Source organism: Phyllobates terribilis, unplaced genomic scaffold (genome assembly GCF_046119375.1).
Source record: "Phyllobates terribilis strain yellow unplaced genomic scaffold, ASM4611937v1 Scaffold_2__4_contigs__length_985480577, whole genome shotgun sequence".
NCBI classification, from domain to species: domain Eukaryota; kingdom Metazoa; phylum Chordata; class Amphibia; order Anura; family Dendrobatidae; genus Phyllobates; species Phyllobates terribilis.
Window position 1 is genome coordinate 750,686,139 of NW_027362762.1, and position 25,275 is coordinate 750,711,413.

The 25,275-nt window shown below is 40.2% G+C and overlaps 1 protein-coding gene across 3 annotated transcripts in view; it reads right to left on the reverse strand.

The window, feature by feature from the left end:
• The window catches only part of SRPX (sushi repeat containing protein X-linked), a 152,051-nt gene that overhangs the window by 15,021 nt on the left and 111,755 nt on the right, over positions 1-25,275 (reverse strand). For all 3 annotated transcript variants that reach the window (XM_073667288.1, XM_073667287.1, XM_073667290.1), the window contains 4 exons: positions 23,189-23,365; positions 11,281-11,407; positions 8,377-8,498; positions 7,621-7,800 (listed from right to left, as the gene is read on the reverse strand). In XM_073667288.1, the coding sequence (XP_073523389.1) occupies positions 7,621-7,800; positions 8,377-8,498; positions 11,281-11,407; positions 23,189-23,365 (606 nt within the window). The remainder of the gene's footprint in view (positions 1-7,620; positions 7,801-8,376; positions 8,499-11,280; positions 11,408-23,188; positions 23,366-25,275) is intronic.

Below are 25,275 nucleotides of genomic sequence, written 5' to 3' on the forward strand. Positions count from 1 at the left end.
TAACCAAATTTAAGACCCCCCTTTTCAGCTGCATGCAAATGTGACATTTTCTTCAATCACAAATGTATATAACAATGAACTGGGTAGATTGTTAATAGAATAAGATGCTGCCTTTGTCTGTACTTAGTGATTCAACTATATTGTGCCAAGTGCTGCTCATATAAGAGGGTGGTGGCCAACTCTTCCACAGGGGCCCACCAGAGGATTCTCCTGTTCTCCTGTGGGCCAGTCCAAGCCTGTGCACGAGCATGTCCTCCAAATCTTCATATATCAGTATTGTTCGCCAAAAAATAGATAACTCAGCCAGTTCAAACTAGTGTACTACAGTTTTGTTTTGTTTTTAATCAGGACCCTCATGTCTATATTACACATTATTTCCAATAATAGGGATTAATATCCCCGGTGCAAAATTATTCGTAAAAATTCCTTGGCTAATAGGTTATATGTAGCCACAACAAGTATAAAGCTAATGTCTATGCTACTTGTGCTGAGCTTTTTTAGTTTTATTTATATAAGGTGGTAAAACTATATTCGTTTTCTTAAGAAGTAAAAGTCTTCGGGTCACCCTGACCTAAACAACCTGAACCGGTCATCTTATCCACATAAATTCCAGGATGATGATGTTCAAGGCTGAATGCTACAAGTTCAGAGGCAGTAGGCAAAATAAATCATGTATTAGACCTGGAGTTCGGCAGCTGAATAATGAATTTAGAGAAAAACATTCAGGTGCCTGCAGTCGTTCCATACAGTATACAATTGCTTCTGTTTATTTCTTACCCTTTTCAGAGTATTATGGTATTTTTTCCTTTTAACCGAAAAGTTTTACGTTTGTTTCCCCTATTATGATGACAATATTTGAGATCAATTATAGTAAATCATTTGGGACACCAGAATCCCCTCCAGTCAAACCCCACCTACAAGATTTGCCATTTTTTTACGCCAGAAAAGTTACATAGAAACCTGGAGACACCTCCCCCAATGAACACAAACATGAGCAATATTTTTCACTCTCTTTTTTTGGCAAAAATTGATGCATTCCTAAAATAGATAATTGGGAAAGTATTCAAGGAAATAATGAGAAGACTTTAAAGAAGACATGTGTCCAGGTCAAAATTGGCCAGTTTTTCCTATTATTTTACATCCACTGATGTTTTTTTTAATCCGCTATATGTTTCCAAAGATATGGTCATGTTAATTTTCTTCTAATGTGTATGATGTTTACCAAGGGGGCGTGGCTTACAGTAGCCTCTGGGGAGGGGTCTTTAGGCTGATCTGCATTATTACACTGTGAGCAATGCTTCCTTGGTAAAGAATATAAGAATTAGAATTGAATAAAAAGACCCATATCTCTAAAACCATATGGCAGATTAAAAAAACTGTCAGATTAATCGGGTGAGCAATGGGAATAAAGAGCAAAAACATTTGATATGGTGACTGGTCCTCTTTAAAGGGGTTGTCAAGGGTAAAAAATAACATGTCTCCTGTTTTCCTATAAAATTGCTGCCACTCATGTAATTCAAATGGGAAACTCCTGTGTGAATTCCTATGTGAACACGGTCTGATATCCAAGGCCCGAAGTGTATGGAGGTGCTCAGCTAACTAGTTCCACAAGGGGGAAAAAAAGTGTGTCGAGTGAAAAAGAAATGGATGTCAATCCCATTGAAGCGTACTACAGCGTAAAACGGCTGTCGTCTGTTCTGCTGCACCTGCCGCTCTCCCCCTCTCCCCGCTTCCTCTGCCACAGAAATGCTTTTAGGAAGATTTGAAATAAAGAAAAACTTTTTATGTACATTGGTGAGTGCCGCTAACTTTCTTTTTCACTGGATACACTGAAGCAGCCGCTGGGGATGATGCGAATAGGATGTACAGTCCAAGAGGCCGGTCCCTGGTGGCTTCTCCCCACTTGCCCTCCATGACTGACAGCCAGGTCTCTCCCTATATGCACACATAGGGAGAGACCTGTCAGTCTAGGGGATTACTATACAAATGGAGCTTTTATTTGGTCACAGTAAGGCCTCATTCAGAAGTCCAATTTTCATGTACAAGTGCTATCAGTGTTTTTTTGCGGATAGCACTTGTACCTGTGATAGTCTATGGTGCCATTCACTTGCCCATGATTTTTCAGTAAATCACGGAGACATGTCCAATTTTGATACAAGGGTCAGATCAAAATCAGCAATGCAAGTCAAAGATTTAAAAAAATCCAACATGTGAGTGAGGTCCAATTTTTACAAACTGTCATAATGGAGAAAGTGAAGAAACTTTCTTTTTTTTATTTCTCGTACGAGAATAATTGACGACTCTTAAATCACACTCTGATCAGAATAATCAGTCGGTTTTTCTCGCATGTGGAAAAATTGGACGTGTGAATAAGTCTTAAGTTAACTACTGTATGGTGCTCTGGGTTGCTAGAAGTCCAGAAATTACAGGACAGTCTGTGAAAATAGGGTACTTTTTTGCCCTGTCTGTAAAAATGATTTCTTTGACGCTGAAGAAACTCATACACATTATTTGGACTGCAATTATCAACATTTTACAATTTAAAGAGAATGCAGCTGATGTCTTCATATCAGAATTATGGGCTATAGACATGTATTACTTATAATCATAATGATTTATTATGGATTACAATGTATCTTTAAAAAATATTGTCTGTCCGTGATTTTTTGATAAACTGTCCAGAAAAAAATTGTTGGCAACCCTGTTGGTGCTTTATGTGGTGCTGCTATTTAGACACTGTTACAGCATAATACTTTTGTGTAGGTAACAACCACTTGTTCTTATGGGGGAATTATTGGGTTTAGTGTCTGGTGGTTTTAGAGAAAATGTGGCTGTCGCTGAGAAAAGTGGTACAGTATGTTCAAAAATTGCTTTTCCACTATTTTGGACATGGGTGGTACTGATTTCCCTTGTGTAGACCACTAGCTGACATATAGTCCTCGCAATGCTCCCTGGGAAAAAGGTATGCAAATTAGTTCTAGTGGCAGTTATTACAGGTATCTACTCTTAATGTCCAACTCTTTATTGGGCCTTGACTTAGGATATTTAGCTTTAATTTCAGGTTTCAGAGTTTTCTTTAGACCTCTTAGATTATGCCAAGAAACTAAATCCTGCTCGCAACGTGAACTTGCGGATATTGTGCTTTAAGTCAAATAAGAAATTTCTTTCCAGTTCGGTAATTCTTCTCATTCATTTATTTTTCTGCTGCCAGAGAAAGAATTTTGAAGAGGGAGAGAATAAGGAAGATAAAATAAGACAGTTTATGTCACCATTCCCGTACAGTCTCTCTGTGTGATTAATAGTCTAACACAGAGAGGCGGACAGCAGATATAATTTCAGTTAGATTACATTTAAGGTAAATGGGCATATACTCCTTCCTTGGTGCACATCAAAATGAATTTATTTTAACGCATTCATCAGGGATTCAAGCAGGTGAAAAGCAATTTTATGTGATTCAGATGTTAGAAGGCAACCTTCAATAATAGATATAAACGGTACAAAGAAATAAAAGGTTAAATGGCAAATGGTAAATGTTATTAATTGCAGTGTAAAAAAGCTCACAGAAACCGCACTTTATTGAATAAATTAAAATTTAACTGGTATTACATATCTCTTAAAATCATGTTTTTATCACTAAAAAGACAAAAACACACTATCAGTGCACAATTCAAAAATGAAGGGGGGTGTGCCTAACCGTGTATTGGCACTACCTAGCCCTACCTTGCAGCGGAGGTTGGCACCCTATATCCTGCGCAGTGGTGCCCCCGCTCCTCGACAACTCACCCTCCTTTCCCTATATCACCCTATAGTGACAGTAAAAAGTTAGGGTTAACAAAGTGCAAAAAATTGAGGTAGAGACGTATTATTTTATCAATAGCATATGGTAGTAAAATTATTATATCAGCAACCCTGATCAGTTCAATTAGCTGCAGATATACCAGTAAAAAGAGAGACAAAAAAAACCTCTATCTTGAAGGTCTGAGCATAATCTTGCACACAATTCAATGGTATAGAATATCAAAGTCCAGAGGCATGGAATGTCAGATTTATAATAAGATTATAGATTTCCTGATTACAATCAGAGTATTTCATATAGAATACCATACCCCAAGCATAGATAAATATATGGCCTAACCAACCCAAATGACAACTCGACCCGTTTCTCCTTTAAAAGGTTCATCAGGATTAGTTAATCAGGCAGAGTTTATGTATATATATCCAAAAGCTACTTATCTGGATCCCATGCTTGTTCTGACCCAGATTTAGAAAGACCCAGCCTCATAATAGGGCATTTAAGGAGTCCGAGGAGAGTCCCCCGCAGTCCCAATATCCTGATAGATGGGAAACTTTTTTAGTGTGGCCCTTTGTTTTAAAAGCCTCTTTGAGTTCGGCGTGCGTTCCATACCACCCAGTTCAGTGTACCACGTGTATTCGGAAGTGAATATCCGGAAACACGTGAACGGATGCCAATGTGCATTCTATCACATGCGTTCCAAGCACCACCACTATCGGAAGTGGAATAGCCGGAAGCACATGACTGGAAACTAAGGTGCATTCAGCCACATGCGTTCCCAGTATCGCAAGATGTCTGGAACTTAAATCAAACGTGCGTTCCACAAAGTGCGCTCCAGACATAAAACCCACATGGTAGAGAGCACAAGCACCGGAAGGTACCGTGCGCTCCACCATATGTGTTCCTTCCCGCAACGTCATAGGGAAACTTATTAAAAGGAGTGTGCTTCACAGCACAGTGCAAAATCAATACCAGCTATGGCTAAATTAACCATGTAAGATGTATAGGCGCACGTACACGTACACTGGGGCTTGCGCAGATTAAGAGCATCGCTTGCCAATAAATGCTACAGCACATGCTCCGGCTCCACTTTACTCGAGCCAAATTTTTTTTATTAAAGACCACAATATTAATTGCGCAAGCGCTGTATTTAAAATAGGAGGCAGGTCACTGAAGGATCAGTGACCTGTCATTTAAGCCCGGAATGAAAGCATAGCCAAGGCTGACTTTTTCTTCAGTCACATGGTAAATAATAAAAAAAACAATTGTAAATTGCACTTTTTTTGCAATTTCAACGCGCTTGGAATTTTTCTCCCATTTTCCAATACAATATGTGGTAGAATGAATGGAGTCATTCAAAAGTGCAACTTGTCCCGCTAAACATAAGGCTATATTGATGGAAAACTAAAAAGTGTTATAGCTCTTGGAAGAAGGGGAGGAAAACACAAAAATGAAAAAAATTTAAAATCGCAATGTCATGATGGGGTTAAATAATTGGTTTAGAAATTCTGCAGGGTTAAAAACTCACCAAAAGCTCATTGTGAGAATGTAGCCTAGAGCTCTAGACTACCCCATGGACTCCACCATTCAGACTTACCATTTCCTTCTTCACTGCTGTAGAACATCAATAGTGAAAAGTGGTATTGTGCAGGGATTGTAGAGAAGTATTATTTAAAGTATTTCACTATAAACAATAGTACATATGTACAGTTGTGCTCAAAAGTTTACATACCCCTGCAGAATTTTTGCTTTCTTGGCTTTGTTTCAGAAAATATGAATGATAACAAAAAAACTTTTTCTCCACTCATGGTTGTTGGTTGGGTGAAGCCATTTATTGTCAAACTACTGCGTTTTCTCTTCTTAAATCTTAATGGCAACCAAAAACATCCAAATGACCCTGATCAATAGTTCACATGCCTTGGTGATTTTGGCCTGATAACATGCACAGAATTTAACACAAATGGGTTTGAATGGCTTCTTAAGGTAACATCCTCACCTGAGAGCTGTTTGCTTGTAATCATTGTGTGTGCATAAAAGCTGAGTGAGTTTCTAGGATCCAGACAGACTCTTGCATCTTTCTTCCAGCCACTGACGTTTCTGGATTGTGAGTCATGGGGAAAGCAAAAGAATTGTCAACCAATCTACGGGAAAAGGTAGTTGAACTGTATAACACGGGAAAGGGATACAAAAAATAACCAAGGAATTGATAATGCCAGTCAGCAGCGTTCAAACTGTGATTAACAAATGGAAAATCAGGGGCTCTGTAAAAACCACATTGGCCACAACTGCCAGGAAAATTGTTTGGAATGCAAAGAAAAACCAACAAAAACAATCAGCGGAAATTCAGGATTCTCTGAAAACTAGCAGTGTGGCTGTTTCAAGATGCACAATAAGGAGGCACTTGAAGAAAAATGGGCTGTATGGTCGAGTCACCAGAAGAACGTCATTACTGCACAAATGCCACAAAGTATCTCACCTACAATGTGCCAAACAGCACAGAGACAAGCATCAAAACTTCTGAAACAAGGTAATTTGGAGTGATAAGACCAAAATTGAACTTTTTGGCCACAACCATAAACGTTACATTTGGAGAGAGGTTAACAAGGTCTACAATGAACACCATGTAAAGCACGGAGGTGGATCGCTGATGTTTTGGGGATGTGTGAGCTACAAAGATATAGGAAAGTTGGTGAAAATTGAAGGAAAGATGAATGCAGCACGTTATCAGCAAATACTGGAGGGAAATTTGCACTCATCAGCCCGGGAGCTGCACATGGAATGTACTTGGACGTTCCAATATGACAACGATCCAAGACACAAGGCCAAGTCGACCTGTCATTGGCTACAGCAGAACAAAGTGAAGGTTCTGGAGTGGCCATCTCAGTCTCCTGACCTCAATATTATTGAGCCACTCCAGGAAGATGTCAAGTGCGCAGTTCATGCTAGACAGCCCAAGAATTTACAGGAACTGGAGGCTTTTTGCCAAGAAGAATGGGCAGCTTTACCATCTGAGAAAATAAAGAACCTCATCCACATCTACCACAAAAGACTTCAAGCTGTCATTGATGTTAGAGGGGGCAATACAAGGTAATAAAAACTTGGGTATGTGAACTTTTGATCAGGGTCATTTGGATGTTTTTGGTTGTCATTAAGATTTAAAAAGAGAAAAACAGTAGTTTGACAATAAATGGCTTCACCCAACCAATAACCATGAGAGGAGAAAAAGTTTTTTTGTTATCATTCATATTCTCTGAAACAAGGACAAGAAAGGAAAAATTCTGCCAGGGTATGTAAACGTTTGAGCAGAACTGTATGTTTGTTTTATTTATTTTTAAACTATGAGAGAAACTGACTAAAATGGTGAACAAAAGTCTTATTTACTAGTTGCCCAGGGCCCCATTTTCTATCAAATAGGTCTTTTGTATAAACCTTTATCTTCATAAGAGTTGTAAACTGCTCAAGTACAAGTATCTCCTAGTCTCAAATCTAATTAAAGGGCTTGTCCAATAATCGGACAACCCCTTCTCAATCACCATATTTCCGCCCAGTAAAATAATAACACCTTTACTCACTTCCGGTGCCAGCGCCGTTCCAGCGGTGTCGGCACTGGCTCTCCCGGGGCTCACATGACATAATAATGTCACAGGATCCCTGTGCCAATCGGCAGCCGCTTCACTGACCCCTCTTACAGATGTAATCGCCATCCAGAGGAAGTCAGATCTGCGGCTGCTCTCTCACGTCTACATTGTTTATTCAAAAATATGTTACCATATAAATTACAAATGTATGAATTTGGAACAAATTAATACTTTTTATTATATACTTACATGAACACGTGGGTTCTGCGCCGGACCACTCAGAATTGAACTGGCACACACGAGCTGGGCTTCCTTGCAATTCATAACCACCCATGCAAAAATAGTCACAAGTTGCACCATAGTTCTCTTTAGCTCCCGAACACTTGACGTATCCATTCTCAGGAGCATTCAGTTTAGCACAGCGCCTTACTTAGTAAAAAGACAGAGAGACAAGCAAATAGTTTTATTAGGTAATTTGGATTACCAAGGAATTGGGTTGTAGTTGGATAAAGACGTATTCTGGGGTTGACTGGTGAACACACTGGATTATCTATTTTATACATGACTTTTCCTTAAATGTAGCAAACTGAGCACACATAATTTATTAGTGTGGTTTTACTTTGGTACCATTTTTATATTTTTAATTGAGATTAGAATGTGAAATATTCCTTGTTCGTGCACGGTTCTTATGTGGTTTCTCAGACTTTACACAACCTGTGATTTGTATGGAACCACAATATAGAAACCATACAACATATGCTGTAGTTTGGTTCCATGATGCATCATAAGGTGGCACATATACTGTAATACAGCTGTACGAATTTTGGATGCAGCCGTTCAAATTCTGTAAACATATCTCTACCACATGAATAAAGTCGTAAGAGGAAAAGAACAATCACAACAATATGTAAGTCCTATGAATTGGCCAACAAAGGGCTTCTTATTTTAATATTTAATAGTTTTTTATAAAAATTCATGATCTAGTGCAATCATAGTTATCCATACCTCTGACTTTCACAGTAAATTTACATGATGCCTTGTTCTCAGCTCTGTCGTATACAGTGTATTGGATTTTATGATCTCCCTCTGGGAAGTCAGATCCTGATGGAAGTCCTTTTAATGTGACACTAAAAAAAACTTTGATGTGATTAACTCATCCATCATACTTATAACATTACTGTGTTAGTAAAATGTATTTCTTCTCACAAAGTATGACAAAGGCTCTTACCTGACTCAAAGCTAATTTGTCAGATATAATTAATATTTATCTGAATATCAAAAAAAGAATTCAATTTTAGTAGAACACAATCTGAATTAATAGACTGGTCTAAGGTGATAGAAGGTGACATCAACACAGTACATTAGCTTCCCACTTACTTGTCTGAGAAAGGACTAGAATATAAACTAAACTTGGGTGAAACTGTTCAGCACTAGAGATGATCGCATCTCTCTAAATTCAAATTCACTAGGTTCCATTAATTTTTCAAATAAATTTGATTTGCAGCAAATCACAGTCTCTAATTGCCCTGAAAAGACATGAGTAAGACTCTTAGGTCTCTTAGGAATGTATCCAACCCGTTTCAAGCACTTTAACATAAACATAGCCTTACTAATGTCAAAGTGACTTTATAATAGCAACGGATGGTAACTTGGTAGTAATTAACAGCTCATTTAATAACAAAGTGCAAAGTTAAAAAAGGGTCCAAAAATAATCCCTCTTTGTCATTTGTGATCAGGCAGACTGTTCTGTGCAGGAAAACTGACGTTGTTGCTGTCAGAGGTAACATCATCCTGATGTGACTATGAAGAGTGATGTGCTATATATTTCAATGTGCGCTCCACTTTCCTTTTACTAATACGCTTGCCATAGATAAAGGAGGCAAATCGTGACCTATGTATGATTGCACTAAAGCTGGTGCCAGTGGTAGTGGGGCTCAGGTTTTCATTACAATTGCTACATTTTCTTTTATCATACATTTTGTACAACATTATAATTAACTATTGACAACTTTTTCAGCCAAAAAGTACATAATAAGAAATGCAAAGTAGGACGTACATGTACAGAAAGCTAAATGTGATGGCAGGCCAACATGTGTGGAAAAACACACATGATCAGTTCAATGTTTAAATTCGTTTTCATCTTTTTAACAATTTGATCTTTGTCAAAAAAATGCTGAAATAAGAAATGCTTTGTAGGCCCATATCCAAGAAGCCAGCACTTGAAACAGGGTGCTGTATTGGTGGATGTAAAATTTGACTAGTAAGGCCTCATTCACATGTCTGTGTCCCCAGTACATGATGTGACAGTTTTCACATGTACTGGAGACACTGACACACGTAGACGCATTCAAATGAATGGGCCTGCGCACATGTCAGTGTGTTTCCATGGACCGTGTGTCCATGGGCAAAACACGCTGACATGTCCGTTTTTTACCCACAGCACGGGCTGCAAAACGTCCAGCACACGTGCAAACTGATGTGTGGCACGTACCGACGCCTGGGAATCAGCAGTACAGTTCGCGCTGTTCCCAAGCGCTGGGTGCTGGAGCCAAGTCTCATTAGGGTCCCCGGCTTGCGCTGCAATCTGCGTGAGCAAGGGACAATGTTGAGAGTAGTATTTTGCCTTCGCTGTCTACAACAAGTGTAAAAATAAGAATAAAATAAAAAACACATTATACTCACCTTTACACCTAATTCCCTGAAGCAATTGCCATTGTTGATATATATAATCGAGCGATAGAGAATGTATAACTGGTGGAGAAAGGTTGAACTTGATGACCCTATGTCTTTTTTAATCTATGTAACTTTTCTTGTGGTTAATTACAACTTCAAATCATTACATAGTGTACTTCTTTAGTGCTTCTACGACCCCGAAATTTAGTTTGTGTTTAGACTTTGTGCACTTTTGCCACCATTTTTAATTTACTAAATGTTATGGACATTAATCTCTGGTATTTATCCTGGGGGGACGTGAATAGGTGTCTACCAGGTCTCCACTAGGTGAAGGATAGGCTGAGCTGCTGGTAAACATCAAGTATCACTCCAGGGCAGTCCCCAGGACAGCAGCAGCAGACTGGAGGGTCAGAAGCACTGGTATGAGGTAGAGAAGGATGAGACAAAAGCATAGTCAGATGGTCTGAGGTCGGGGCATGCACATTGAGTTCACAAAACAAAGCCAGAGTCAGGGATGAAGAAGTCAAAAAGAGCGGGTAAACAGGCTGGGTCAATAATGGGAGACAGAATATGTTGATATGCTCATCAATCAAGGAGCAAGCAGGCTAGGAACCAACATTCGGCCAAAGAGTAGTGGGATGAGCGGCCTAATATAGACCCTGCTGGGACAGGATAGGCCAGGGAACCTAATCTCAATAGGACACAGCAGGATTAAATTCCTGCTGAGAGCGGCCACGCCCCTTAAAGCCAGATGGAAACTACATGCTGGTGCAGCAGTGCTGAGGAGTGCTGCAAAAGGCAAACTCAGCAAGCTAGACAGACACGAGGAGAAGCCACGGGGTAACCACGATGTGTAAGGTGGTACTGAGGAGGCATACAAGACAGATACATGGACTCATTTAACCAGATTAATTTCCTAGCAGACTGTATCACTTTGCTAATTATGCAACTTAAACAAAAAAACACGCCTGCTAGTACAAGTGCAATCTGCAGATACACAGCAACACCAAGGCCACCAACAAACAAATATACTATAGGATAAAAACAATGCATGGAAACTCTACAGTAAGTAAATAGTAACACAAATAAATCAGACAGGGTACTTGGTTAACATTTTTTGATCAAAAATGAGTAAATGCTATCTCACCATGACAAGGTATACCCAGTCAGGATAGTCCCTACTATACACCAGGGCCTGACTGTTTTACACCTGCATTAATTAATTATACAACTTACTCGGTTAGGATTCCATCTGCTGTGTCTCGTCCTTCAGGAGTGTCCCAGAAGATTCTCGCAGTAAGTTTATTTGGCTCTGCAACTTTCTCCTTTACACTTGGACACTGAATCCTTGGAGGTTCCAAATCTAGAAACATAATATTTCACAGAAGTGATACATTATAATTAAGATTGGACCATCCATTGGCATAGTGTGGCAAGTATTTTGACCCCCCCACCGCTCCAGCCTGCGAACCATTAGCCCTCCGTGAGTCCTTCCACAAGTCTAGCATTGATCCAACTTTCGCTGCCCAGCTATGTATTCTAGTTTTAGAAAATACTGATAGAATTAGAGTTGCTGTTTGGTCCAGCTTTTAGTTGAAATTTGACTTAAAATTTTAAAAATAAAAAGTTATGCTTTGCTATAATTCTTTTAATTTTATTTTTTTCTTACATTTTTATGCAACTTTTTACCCTGGTCCTAACCATAGCCCTAACACCAACATTGGGCATGACTTCACTTAGGGTTGAAAAAAGTATGTAAAAACTTTAAAATGTATTATTAAGTTAGCATTATTATAACAGTGAACATTTTTTACAATTTAGGATGGCTCTCGTCTTAAAATTACAAATAGGAGAAGAGGGAGAGAGCTGCAGGAGGGCACGGTGCACATGTTGCTCAGTCTTTGCCATCTTGGTTTCTGCCTATGCAGTCAGCGCTTAGCTCCTGAGCCCGCATCATACATTGGGACCTGACATTGGAACTAAAAATACATCCATTGTCGAGAAGGGGTTTAAGAACCAAACACCCAGATACTGTTACATTAAGAGTAAAGGAAATGTGTTAATGTAATATAAGAGTGATCAAACCTTAAGGTATTATTCTTAGGTGCCCATCCACATCATTATTTCTATTTTTCTATTCCTTTATAGTGAAAGAAATATTAAAATGATGGCAATGTTGGATCTGTAATATGACACTAACAGTTGCTGATGAACCTTATTGACAATAGTTAGGTTTGTCAGGATTCTATCATGATATCATTTTAACATAAAAAATAGTGTTGCATGTTTTTAACATTTTTAGGACTATATTGAATTATTAAACCTTTGAGGTTAAAAATTAAAAGCTAAAAGTGAGCATATTGATATTGTAAAGATGTTGGATAGACCCTCATAATGTATTCCATTGGTGGGCTCTATCTGTCCCCATCCGACCCTGTCAGCAATAATAAAAGGGCTCAGTTAAAGAAATTATTTTTGCATTTTCTATATTTAGCTGGATAAACACATGCATTTAAAGGGGTACTGCCATCCCCAAGATCTTATCCCAATATGTAGTAGGTGTAATAATAATATTAGCAAATACCTCCAAGTAGAAATGTAGTATACTTCTTATGATTCGCTTTCCCTATGTGAAGGGCATTGCAGTAGCCTAGGTATCCATGGTTACGACCACTGATATAGTGACAGTTTGTTAATGGTCGTATCCATGGATACATAAGCTACTGCAATGCCCTGCACATGGGTTAAGCAACATAGCAAATCAGAAGAGCTATACTAAATTTCTAATTGGAGGTATTTGCTAATATTATTATTATTACACCTACTACATATTGAGATAGGATTTTGGAGATGGGAATACCCCATTTAACAGTGTTTTCACTGGCATTTAAATGCTGATATTTTTTTTCAAAATTAAGTATGCTCTGGGTTTGCAATTTTTTTCCAATGTTTTTCCTCTAGGTTTCTATAGATTTTCTGAATGAACAAAGCCACTAAAAGCTCCATAAAATCACTGGTGTTTTGCAAGTGAGTTTTCAAGCTGTTTAAAACACCAGAAAAAAAAATCTCTGTCCTTAAAGTGAGCAGTGCAATTACATTGAACCTCACTATAGTTGGATGTTGCCCCAAGCCAAGAAGTGTTATTAAAAGCTGAATAAATCAATTGATAGGTTACAACATATTGGGTGCATGAATCTCGTTTTGGATTATTATTACTGTGAAATTCAAACCCCTTCAAGCAATATAATTTCACTAAATTTGCAAACTAAATGTCATGTGTGACTTTGAGTGGCAAGCAATTTCATGTGTGTAGATTGCTTGCTTTTTTTCTTCCCCATAGGGAATAATGGAGATTACGTGCAACTTCGATTTTCAAATGAGGTACATACAATTCCTTTTATGTCCTTATGGGTAAGAAATAGGACGTAGTTTGACATTTTTTAAAAAATGTCCTACAAGTTTGGATTCTGTCTATACCCTTTATCTATTTCAGAAGTTTTCGGACAGTGCAAATTATCTGTGTCTAGATTATATTTCATGATATCTCATTGTGCGCCTGTACTCATGCCAATACTGTGCTGTTCTTGTATATATATTATGGTGGACTACAGGAGCCAAATATAAAGACTAGGAATAATTGCAACCTAAACCTCCCATATTGCTATGCGGCTGCATTATAGTCTACATGCCGAAGAAATCTGATTGGCATCAGCAGAAAACCTCGGATGAGAAGTTTCTTATTAACCTCACAGCTTCATGGTAACATATTGTGAAATCTGTTCAATCTAATTGCATGTATATACTGCCATCTAGTGGAAATCATGGCGAATATATGTTCTGCTTCTTCAATTGTAGGCACCACATCATGCTGCTACTTTATGATAGTTCCAGTGTGGGTCGACCATTACCCACAGACGTTTTGGCACTTTTATTAAACGGCAGAATACCAGCTGGTAGATGCAACAAATGTAGTAAATTCTGTGACATTTACAGTCTCTGAACAGTTTGGCTAAGTTCACACGACTGGATAAAAAAAAAAAAAAAATGCCCAATTTTCATCCAGAAAAAAAGGACTATTTTTCATTGATATTTTCATCTGGATGCAACCCATATGGCAATTTTTTGCTCCCATATGGCATTCATTCTTATACATCAGTATTGAATAAAATTTACAAGACTAAAACAGTTTCCTACCTTAAGAATTGCAAAGTATATATAAAAATTGAATCCTAAACAGATGATACATATGGGATCCAATTTCTTTTTACGCACCCATAGACTTGAATAGGTGAGTCTCATCCAAAATAGGGAAGATATTAGTGCGTGCTGCGATTTCTTTCATGGTCCATGTAAAAAACGTGTAGTCTGAACAGCCCAGTTGAATAACATTAGTCTGAGTGTTGTCCATGTGAGGTCAGTTTTTTCCACCAACAGCACTCACACTGAAAATAAGGTCCGGTAAAGTTACCCTAACCCCTCATTCACACATCTTTTTTATGTATATGTTCTATTCGTAATTTTCACGGATAGAAAGCGTACCCATTATACTCTATGGGGCTGTTCACATGACTATGCTTCTTTGTGGACTGTGCATTTGCAAAAAAATACAAAGACGTGTCTGTTTTTGATTGGAGTCATGGATGGAAGTTGCCTATACAAGTATATAGATCTGTGAAAATCAATGACAGCACGAGGGTGGTATCAGTGTACAGTCCGTGTGCTGTCCATGATCACCATTGTAATAAATAGGAGAAACTTTGTCAGTTATTTATTTAATTTTTTTCTTACTTGAAAATCACTGATGGCACACTGATAGTGAAAACTGAGGCTGCGTGCCCACTATGCGTCTTTCAATTGGTTTTGCCGCGGAATTTCCGCAGCGAAAATGCTTAAAAAACGCTTGGTAATACGTGCCCCATGGTCCCTAATGATAATCCGCATGTGCTGTGCACATGCTGCGGAAATTTCCGCTGCGGATTATCATTGCGGAAAAATATGTAGAATGTCCATTAATTTTACGGACACGCAGCGTAATTGCCGCCATTGACTTGCATTGAATCGCTTAATATCTGCATCACTACATGTGCACATGCGGATATTAAGCCATTCAATGTGCGGATGGTACCCAGGTCTGGAGAATAGGAGCCTCTCCTCTAGACTCGGGTACCATAGAACCTGTTAAAAAAAGAATTTAAAATAAATAATAAAGATTATACTCACCTTTCGATGGCCCCCAGTCTCCTCAGCGATGTGTCCGATGTGTTGGGCGGATCGCGATGGTCTAAAAGGACCTTCCATGACGTCATTTAGTCATGTGACAGGTCACACGACCGCTGACGTCGGCGGTCGCGTGACCTGTCACATGACTAAATGACGTCATGAAAGGTCCTTTCACACCACCGCGAGCAGAACAAGAGACCGGACGCAGGGGAGAAAAGACCGGGGGCCATCGGAAGGTAAGTATAATCTTTATTTTTTAACATTTTTATTCTTCTTTTTTAACTATTACTTGGTCACACTACAGTATATAAATCCATGCCGGTTGCATGGATCTATATAGAGTGCCCAAGTTGTCAAGCACTTTTCCAAGTGATGCTAAAATCGCTTGGAAAAGCGCATGATAACCCTCATGCAGAAATGCATGCAAAAAAACTTGACAAACGCTTTTACCTGGCAGGAAAAACGCATGTAAAATCCGCATGCGTTTTTCCTGCCAGGGAGATGCGGAAAAAATATGCAGCATTTCTGCATCGTGGGCACTTAGCCTGATACTGACCATACACTGATGTCCTAAGACTAATGGTTTCTCTCTGGTCCTAATTACTCAGGTTCAGGAATTTGCTGGCAGCTTCTACGACACAGCCAATTGTTGAATCCCAGTTGAACACCAATGTAGTCTCAATGAATGTTGAATAACTGATCTGTATCAGGACTAAACTACATGTCTCTGAGAGAGGATATGTGCCCATGATGCAAATTTGAAGCAGAAATTTCCTGAGCGTTTTTGTCTCTCCTTGCCAGAAAAAATGAATGCGGTTTTTACATGCGTTTTTGAGGCTTTTTTTAAGCGTTTTTTGAGCATTTTTGGGCACCAATGAATGATTTTTGGAGCTAAATAAAGATGGTGGGACATTGCTTAAGCCCTTGGATTACCATAAGAACTGGGGTGAGTATATTGGTTCATATAAATGATTAAAGAATGGGTCTGTTGTATTTCAAATAAAATGTTTACCCTGTGTCTGTGTGTTTCTTTACTTTGTTTGGTCATGAAAAGGTCTGATTGACACCTTGACATCACCAAACAAAATAGCTGGGTGTTAGCTAGTCTCATTCACCCAATCTTCATTAGCATTTATATTCAGGTAATTTATGCGACTGCTGTGAGCTGTTTTTTTATCCTGGGAATGTGCCACTAGGCAAACATTTTCCCTGGCCATAATTAACATCTCACAGCTGGTTCATTAGCCCCTATGTTCCCCCTCCCCGATCAGCACTCAGCAGCACTTTGGACACAACGTATTTATGTTGCATCTAAAACGCGGAGCTATAATGCCGCACTTTTGTTGTCGGTACATGTGAATCCAAGGCATATAATGACACTTCAAATCGGTCAAAATCTGCAGCATAGTGGATGGGATCTCCAGAAATCCCATGTCCGCTATGCACTCATCTGAGGCTGCGAATCACCTGCGGACACTCACACGCGGCGCGTCTTTCAGGACTGCAGCATGTCAAATTCTCTTGTGAAGTCACTAGTCTCCGCAACAGAAAGTTGACCGCTAGAAAGTATTGAATGCGGTAAATCCGTATGGTTCAGTGAACACATGTAGATTTACCTGCATTCAATAGAATGCAATGTTTTGGACTCAGCAAAAATTTACGTCCAAAGCGGTGCTTCGTCTGAATTATGGGCACAAAGCCTAAAATGAAAAAATAAAATTGGGGTGGGCTCCAGCATCATTTTTATAACCAGCAGAGGGAAAGCCGACCGCTGGGGGATGATATCAGTAGCCGCCATTAGCCAACAATGTTCCATGGCTATTAATATCAGCCCACAGATGTTTGTTTAGTCTTTACTGGCTAGATTATAGGGGGACCCCAGAAAAAAATTGACGTGGGGTCCCCCTATAAAATCGAGCCAGCAAAGGCTAAACTCGATAGCTGCGGGATGATATTAATAGCCATGGAAGGGGCCATGAATACTAGCCCCCTCCGCGGCTATTAATATCACTCCTCAGCAGTTCCAGAAATGGCGCATCCATAAGATGCACCAAATCTGGTGCTTAGCCTCGCTCTTCCACACTGCCCTGTAGTGGTGGCGAGTGGGGTAATGGGGTTGGGGTTCACGTCAGCCTTGTATTGGCGGCTGACGTGAAGCCCAGGATAGTAATGGAGGGCGTCTATATGACGCCCCCATTACTAACCGCGTGGTTAAATGGTCGCCGCTTTTTCAATGAAAGACACGGCCAGAATAAAGTATGAAATAAAAAACACACGGCTCTACAATTTTTTTTATTACACGCCTCCGCGAAGCCCTCGATCTCCTGAAAAAAAAATAAAAAAACAAACAACCATGTCCCTCACCTGTCCGCCGTCAACGACGCAGTCTACGATCACGACTGTCCCACGACGATCCGGATCATTTCTATAGCTGTGACATCAGACATCACTGATGTCAGAGCTGTAGAATACAGCACTGTATAATGACAGGGGTGTAAAATCACCCAGTCAGTATACAGTGCTTCAGGTGGTCACTGGGGCTCATCAGCTGAAGATTAGCTGATGAGCCCCAGTGAGCTAGAGACCGTGGGAACATTCTTGTGAAGGCTCCCACGGTAAGCATCAGCTAATCGGTCATGAGACCGATCAGCTGATTACCGGCTTCAGCAATTAGATGATGGTCGCGTGACCATGAGGTGTCAAGTGACGTGACCGCAGGTCCTGGAAGTACACAGCGGGGCGCAAGCCCACGCCCCGCAGTGTACTGCGAGCCGCCGAAGAGAAGACATCGCAGAGGACGACACCAGGGGCCGCCAGATTGGTGAGTATTGTTACACGCACGCCGCTAGGTTCAGATAGGGACGAGACAGGTTACATGAATTCTTTGGAATCCTGGGGGAACCGTTACTCAGGGCGACCATAGACCATGTGCTGCAGCTTCTCTCAGGCACACAGGGGTACTGACCCTCAGGCACAGACACGTAGGTTGTTTCACTTGCTGACCAGACACACTTGACAAGAGTCCTCATAAACGGTAGAACAGTAGAATTTAATAAGAAGCTGCACATCCAGTGTAAGCTAAGTCTTATCAGCAACAGGCTCCAGTGACAAACAGTATAGTTTCCTTAGCAGCACAGCAGTTCACCGTCTTCCCAGTAGTACAGGACAGTTTAATTCTAATGAAAAGGCACATTAATGAACACAGCATTCTTTACAGCACAGTGAGATGGAGGAGGGGGGAGGGTTTGCTGAGGGAGATGATCCCTGTGACATCATTTCTTACAGTCTTTATCTTTCTGCTTGACAATACTCTGCACTGCTAGTTCAGGAACTCTACCTGACCTGTGCTTAGCTTCACTCCTGACTTGAATCCTTTTCACTTGCAGGGGCGCTTCTGTCAGATGCAGAACACACACACCACCTTTCTCTTTGGCTCCAGACAGACAGTAAACAACTTCCCCACAATCCCCTTGGGGCTCTGCTAAAACCCTCCCTGTCTCCTGTGACTGTGTTAACCCCTCTAGTTGCTGGATGCTTCTGGAGCACAACACTTCCTGTCTCATGTGCTTGTGTTACTTTTAATAGTTGCTGAATGCTTTTAAAGCAACAGCACTACTTGTGACTGTCACACTCTGCAACAGCACTACTTCTGCATGTCACAGTACAGTACGAAGTTTTTTTTTTAATTTTTACTTTTTCATTCTTTTTTAACTGCTGCTGGCATGCAGGCTGGGAGGAGCAGGCTGCTGCTTCTCCCATCCACGCTGCTCTCGCTGTTATCAGCCAGAGCAGCGGTCAGATGAGAGAAGTAGCAGCCTCATCTCCCGACTCCGGGTACCAGCCGCGGCGCGATTCCGGTGTGATTTTGCGCCTACTGATTTACACTGAAACGCAGCAAATCCGCAAATATGGCTTCCATCTTAGATTTCAACAGAATGGCTGCTAGTGTGTGCATTTGTGCTGTGCTCCAATGCCTCTTAACACCTCCTCGCATCCGTGGTGGTAATTAGCAAAAAAATAGAGGTGACACTATGAGTGTGGAGCACATCTCTTTTGCGCCAGTCAACTGGCTTTACACTCATTATCAAACATATATCAGGAAACAGGACAGAACATCTAATTATCATAGAGTCCAATGGCTTTCAGTATCACCTCTATGCTGATGACACACAGATTTACCTCTCTGGACCTCAAATCACCTACTTACTAACCAGAATCCCACAATGTCTGTCCGCTATTTCATCCTTCTTCTCTGACAGATTTCTAAACCTTAACATGGATAAAACTGAATTCCTCATCTTTCCACCGTCTCACTCAACCCCCCCCCCCAACTAACCTATCTATCAAAGTCAATGGCTGTCCACTTTCCCCAATGTGTCCATGATCAGGAAATGTTGCAGGTTTGATGCTGCGCGTTTATGCAGCGTCAAACCTGCTGCGTCCAGATATTACAGCATAGTGGATGGGATTTCTAGAAATCCCATGTTCACTTTTCATGCATCTGAGGCTGCGGATCACCCATGGACACTGACATGCAGCACGTCTTTCAGAACCACAGCATGTCAAATTCACTTGCAGAGTCGCTAGTCTCCGTAACAGAAATTTGACCACTAGAATGTGTTGAATGCAGTAAATCCGCATGGTTCAGTGAACACATGTGGATTTACCTGCATTCAATATAACGCAGAGTTTTGAATGCAGAAAGAATATGCTGCGTCCAAAGAGCTGCTACGTCCGGATCGTGGACACATAGCCTAAAATTGAAAAAAATGGCATGGGCTCCCGCATCATTTTCATAACCAGCAGAGGGAAAGCCAACCACTGGGGTCTGATAGCCAGGGAAGGGGCCATTAGCCAAAAATATTCCCTGCCTATTAACAACAGCCCACAGTTGTTTGCTTAGCCTTTACTGGCTAGATTACGGGGGTGGACCACAGAAAAAAATTGATGTAGGGTCCCCCTATAAAATCTAACCAGCAAAGGCTAGACAGACAGCTGAGGGCTGATATTAATAGCCAGGGAAGGGGCCATGGAACCTGGCCCCCTCCGGGGCTAATAATATCAGCTCTCAGCGGCCCCAGAACTAGTGCATCCATAAGATGAGCCAAATCTGGTGCTTAGCCTAATAATTTATTTTATAATAAAAAACACTGTATACTTACCTAACGCCTAATCCCAATGCCCTCGTCTCCTGTAAGAAACAAAAAATAAAAAACAACCATATCCCTCACCTGTCTGCCGTGATGACATATTCCAATGTCCCATGAAGATCTGGGTCACTTCTACAGCAGTCGCACCAGCAGTCACTGGTGTGACTGTTGTAGATGACAGCACTTTATAAACAGACAGGAGTGTGACCACTCCTGTCAGAGTATAGCGCTGAGCGGCAGGTACTGAAGTCACTGGAGTTCATCAGCGAAGATCATCTGAGAGCTCCGGTGCCCTCACTTACTGCATCAGTGTTGCATGGAAAAATTCTCACACAGCACCGGCGCCATAAGTGAAGTCACCGAAGCTCTCAGCTGATCTTGAGCTAATGAACTCCAGTGACCTCAGTCCCGGCAGCTCAATGCTATACAATGCTGGGAGCGATAAAATGCAATAACAGACGATCAAAACATCGGATCTACCCCAAAAGGGTATCAATAAAAACTTCACCTCGGCACGCAAAAAATAAGCCCTCACCTGGCCCCAGATCCCAAAAACTGGAGACGCTATGGGTCTTGGAAAATGGCGACATTTTTTTTTTTTTTTAGCAAACTTTGGAATTTTTTTTCACCACTTAAATTAAAAGAAAACAATACATATTTTGTGTCTAAGAACTCGTAATGACCTGGAGAATAATAATGGCAGGTCAGTTTTAGCATTAAGTGAACGTGGTAAAAAAAAAAAAAAAACATCCGTGGTATTGCACTTTTTTTGCAATTGCACCGCACTTGGAATTTTTTTCCCGTTTTCCCGTACATGATATGGTAAAACCAGCAATGTTGTTCAAAAGTACAACTCATCCTGCAAAAAATAAACCCTCACACGGCCATATTGACCAAAAAATAAAAACACTATGGTTCTGGGAACAAGGGGAGCAAAAAAAGAAAATGCAAAAATGGAAAATCCCAGGGGTTAATATCAATTTATTTTAACTTTTTTTTTTTTTTTACACTCCGTACAGACGCCGGCTGAGGAGACTACTTCTCACCTCAGCGGCGCCTGCTCCCGCTATTGTCAGCTGGATCGGCCGTAGGATGATGGGAGGAGTAGTCTCCCGCGGGCAATTCTTTGTGCATTTTTTCAGCATTTTTGATTCATTGATTTGAACTGAGTCAGTCAAATACGCAGCAAACATCTGCAGCAAATCCACAAATATTTTTATACCTGCGTTTTTGCTGCAGATTTGACTGACTCAATTGCAGTCATTGGGTGAAAAACGCGGCATAAACGCACAAAGAATTGACATGCTGAAGATTTAAACGCATTGACAATAGTGACAGGAAAATTCCTGATCATGTGCACAGCACTTCGAGATTGTCATTGCATTAGCTGGAACTCGGATTACCTAGCGTTTTAGGCCCATTTCCGCTCGGAGAAAACGCACCAAAAACGCACCGTGTGCATATAGCCTAAAGCACATCTCTAAATGCTGTCAACAGCAACTCAGGCAGAAAAGAAACATTCAAAATAATGTACAGAAAACAGAAGATAAAATCTACATTCATGGATTAAAAAAGATTAGTAAAAAATATGTATCACTATCCAGTTTTAATTAAAGCAGATTATTGGCTATACATTTACTTTAAGACCAACATGTAAAAGTTACACACTGTATAGTACCTTTTACCTCTTCTAACCTAACTAATCCTGAAATTGCCATATCTGTGTGTGGTTCTACATAACCCCCAAGCAGCACAGTGGCTATCTTGGGGTTATATTTGATTCAGATCCTTCAATCACTCCACATATTTGATCACTCACTTGCTCATGTCACCTCCACCTCAAAAACATCTCTAGAATTGCACCTTGCATCACCTTTGACTGTGCAAAATCTCTTAATGTTGCTCAGATTCATTCTCGCTTAGATTACTGCAATTCTCTACTAATCAGTCTCCATCTTACTGAACTCTCCCCTTTCCAATCAAGCCTGAATGCAGCAGCCAGGGTCATATGTCTGTCCAACCGCTACACTGATGTCGCCACTGTGTGCCAGTCTTTGTACTGGTTGCCTATCCTCTACAGAGTCCAATATAAACTTATCACTCTTAACCACAAAGCTCTTGACAGTTCTGGCCCGCCCTATATCTCCTCCCTCATCTCTATCTACCACCCTACCCATCCTCTCTGTTCCACTAACAACCTAACATCCTCTATAATCCAAGCCTCCCACTCCCGTCTCCAGGACTTCGCTTATGCTGCGCCAGATTTCTAGAATGCACTACCCCAGACAATCCGGTTAATCCCCAGAATCCACAGTTTCAATTGTGCCCTAAAACACATTTGTTTACACTGGCCTATTATCTCACCTCACTAATCTATTCCCTGTTCTCCCTTCCACTCACTCAATAACACTTTGTATCTGTACTTGAATACTTGCTGGTAACTGGTTCATGATGGGTTATTTAAATGCCACTATATATTATATTGGTGGCTGGCCTGTACACATCAAAAAAAATATTTTTCTCTTTTGTGTCACCCTTACATCCTCATAGATTGTAAGGGCCCTCATTGTTCTTGGTACGTGTTGAACTATGTGTTACTCTGTAATGTCTCATTTTGCTTGTACAACTACCCTCTGAATTGTAAAGTTCTGCAGAATATGGAGGCAATTTAGAAATAAAAATTATTTTTATAAGTATTTAAAAGACATCAGTGATAAATGGCAATCTAAACTAAATTCAAACTTCTGTTTTTCCTGCGCATAAGATCATCTTACCCACACAAGTTGCTGGCCGTCCATTCCAAGATTTGCTATCCATGCATGTAGCAATTCTGTCCCCTTTTAGTTGGTATCCAGGTGAGCAATAATATTCACATCTGGAGTTGAAGTATGCACCATCTGTGCATTTGAATCCCCCATTTACTGGCATGGTGAGAGGAGGGCATCTTTTCTCTATACATAAATAAATGTAATTAAAAAACATTAGTGGTTTTTACACTCCCACCTATTATGCCTGACTGGTATGTATTAAACTGCTGTCTCTGCAAAGTGGCAAAGAAAAGGTAAGGCTTGGTTCACATAACATCGAGCAGCCATGATCTGCATCAGCACAGCAACAGCAGGCTTATGCTGTGGAGGGACTATCCTTAGCAGGACAGCGGATGGCACTGTGTTGTAGGCTATATTACATAATCTCCCTGGATTAATTTTTTTTTGTTGTTTTTTTTGTTATTCCTTTAATCCTCCATATCCTGATGATGCAGATGATGTTTGCTGTATGTTCCAAGTAAAACAATTTTTTTTCCACAATGTCTGAGGACTGATGATTCTGCTGAAAGCTGCAAATCTGCAACAGGTTATGGGCCCAGTCACACACAGAAATAGCACAGCACAGGTTGGTGAACAGACTGATACATGGAAACTTCCAGAACTTCTCTAAACTTAACTTTAAAAACAAGGAAGCAATATATCTTGGTGATGATCATGTAAGCAGAATAAATGCAGACAATACTGGTTGTGGAATCATCATGTGCCACAGTAAAATGGACAGAATTTAGCCATACTAGTAAAAGATGTGTTGTACGTTTCCAGTGTAGAAGGAGGACTGTTATAAGTAAAGCATATGACATGATTCACAGTAAAATTTGTCAAGGTGACAAGTGTGCTATCCTGGACGAAAAGCAGATGATAGCCATTGCTTAAGTGTATGAGCATTTATGTCTTCCCAACACACTAATGGATCAGGTGAAACCCTGTACACATAGACACAATGACTACATTCACACATGACATAGCCTCTGGGTCATAAGGCATCCAGAAAGGATTAAGGAACTTCAAAAAACATGATGTTGGTATGCTGAAACATGCCAATATGGATGGTGGGTTGTTGGATGTGGCGCCACATCCAACAGCCCACCATCCATATTGGTATGTTTCAGCACCATGTTATGACTGGTATTTATATATAATTAGGGTTCAAAATGCAGCATTGATATTTCTGCCATATATTTTCTTGATTGATGCAGGGTTCACTAAGTTCAAGTTCATACTTTACTTGGATAGTTAACCTGCGCTATCCTCATATATATGCAGAACCTTTAAACTATTATTTGGATTGAAACAGCATTTAACCTGGTTTGGTAGAATTATTTTTATTTTATATAAAGTTATATTGGCTTGAATTTACAACCTGCATCACCCAAAATGTTGTGTTTTTACGCATTTTGGATCATGTTTCTAACACAGGTTTTCATGATTACCTCTCTTTGATCCTTCTTGCTGCTAGCACATTCCACTTTTATTGGGTCTTATTTATATTTATGGATTTTTAGTGGACATATGCTGTTGCTCTTTACTCATCCATCATCTTATATGTTTATAATTATTGTATTTTTGTGAGCGCCTTCTGTGCCACCACATGTCGCATGTTTTACAATAAAGGCAATTTTTAATTAAACAATGGTCCCTCTATCCAAATAATTTTTGACCTCATCTCGGCATAATTTCTTTGGTTTGTTCAGTTTAATCCGAGTGGTTTCCACTTTTGTCCGCGGGCGCATTCAGATATAGAAGAAACAAAGAATTGACCTATTATTCATATATATTATTATTTATATCTGCATGTGTCATTTTTTGTCCTTTCATATATTTGTTCTTAGTGAAAGACTAAGAAGACACAGGCACAAAGAGAAAGACAGATCGTGCTGTACCTTCTAGCAAATGCATTTTTCTTCATTTATGGAAACACAGAAACATAACTGAGTGCTACTCTAAAATGTTTATGTGCAGTGTATTGAAGACAACATAACAGATAGTATGTACCCACTAGCTCAGAGACAACTGAAATTGGAAACGGAGCCTGC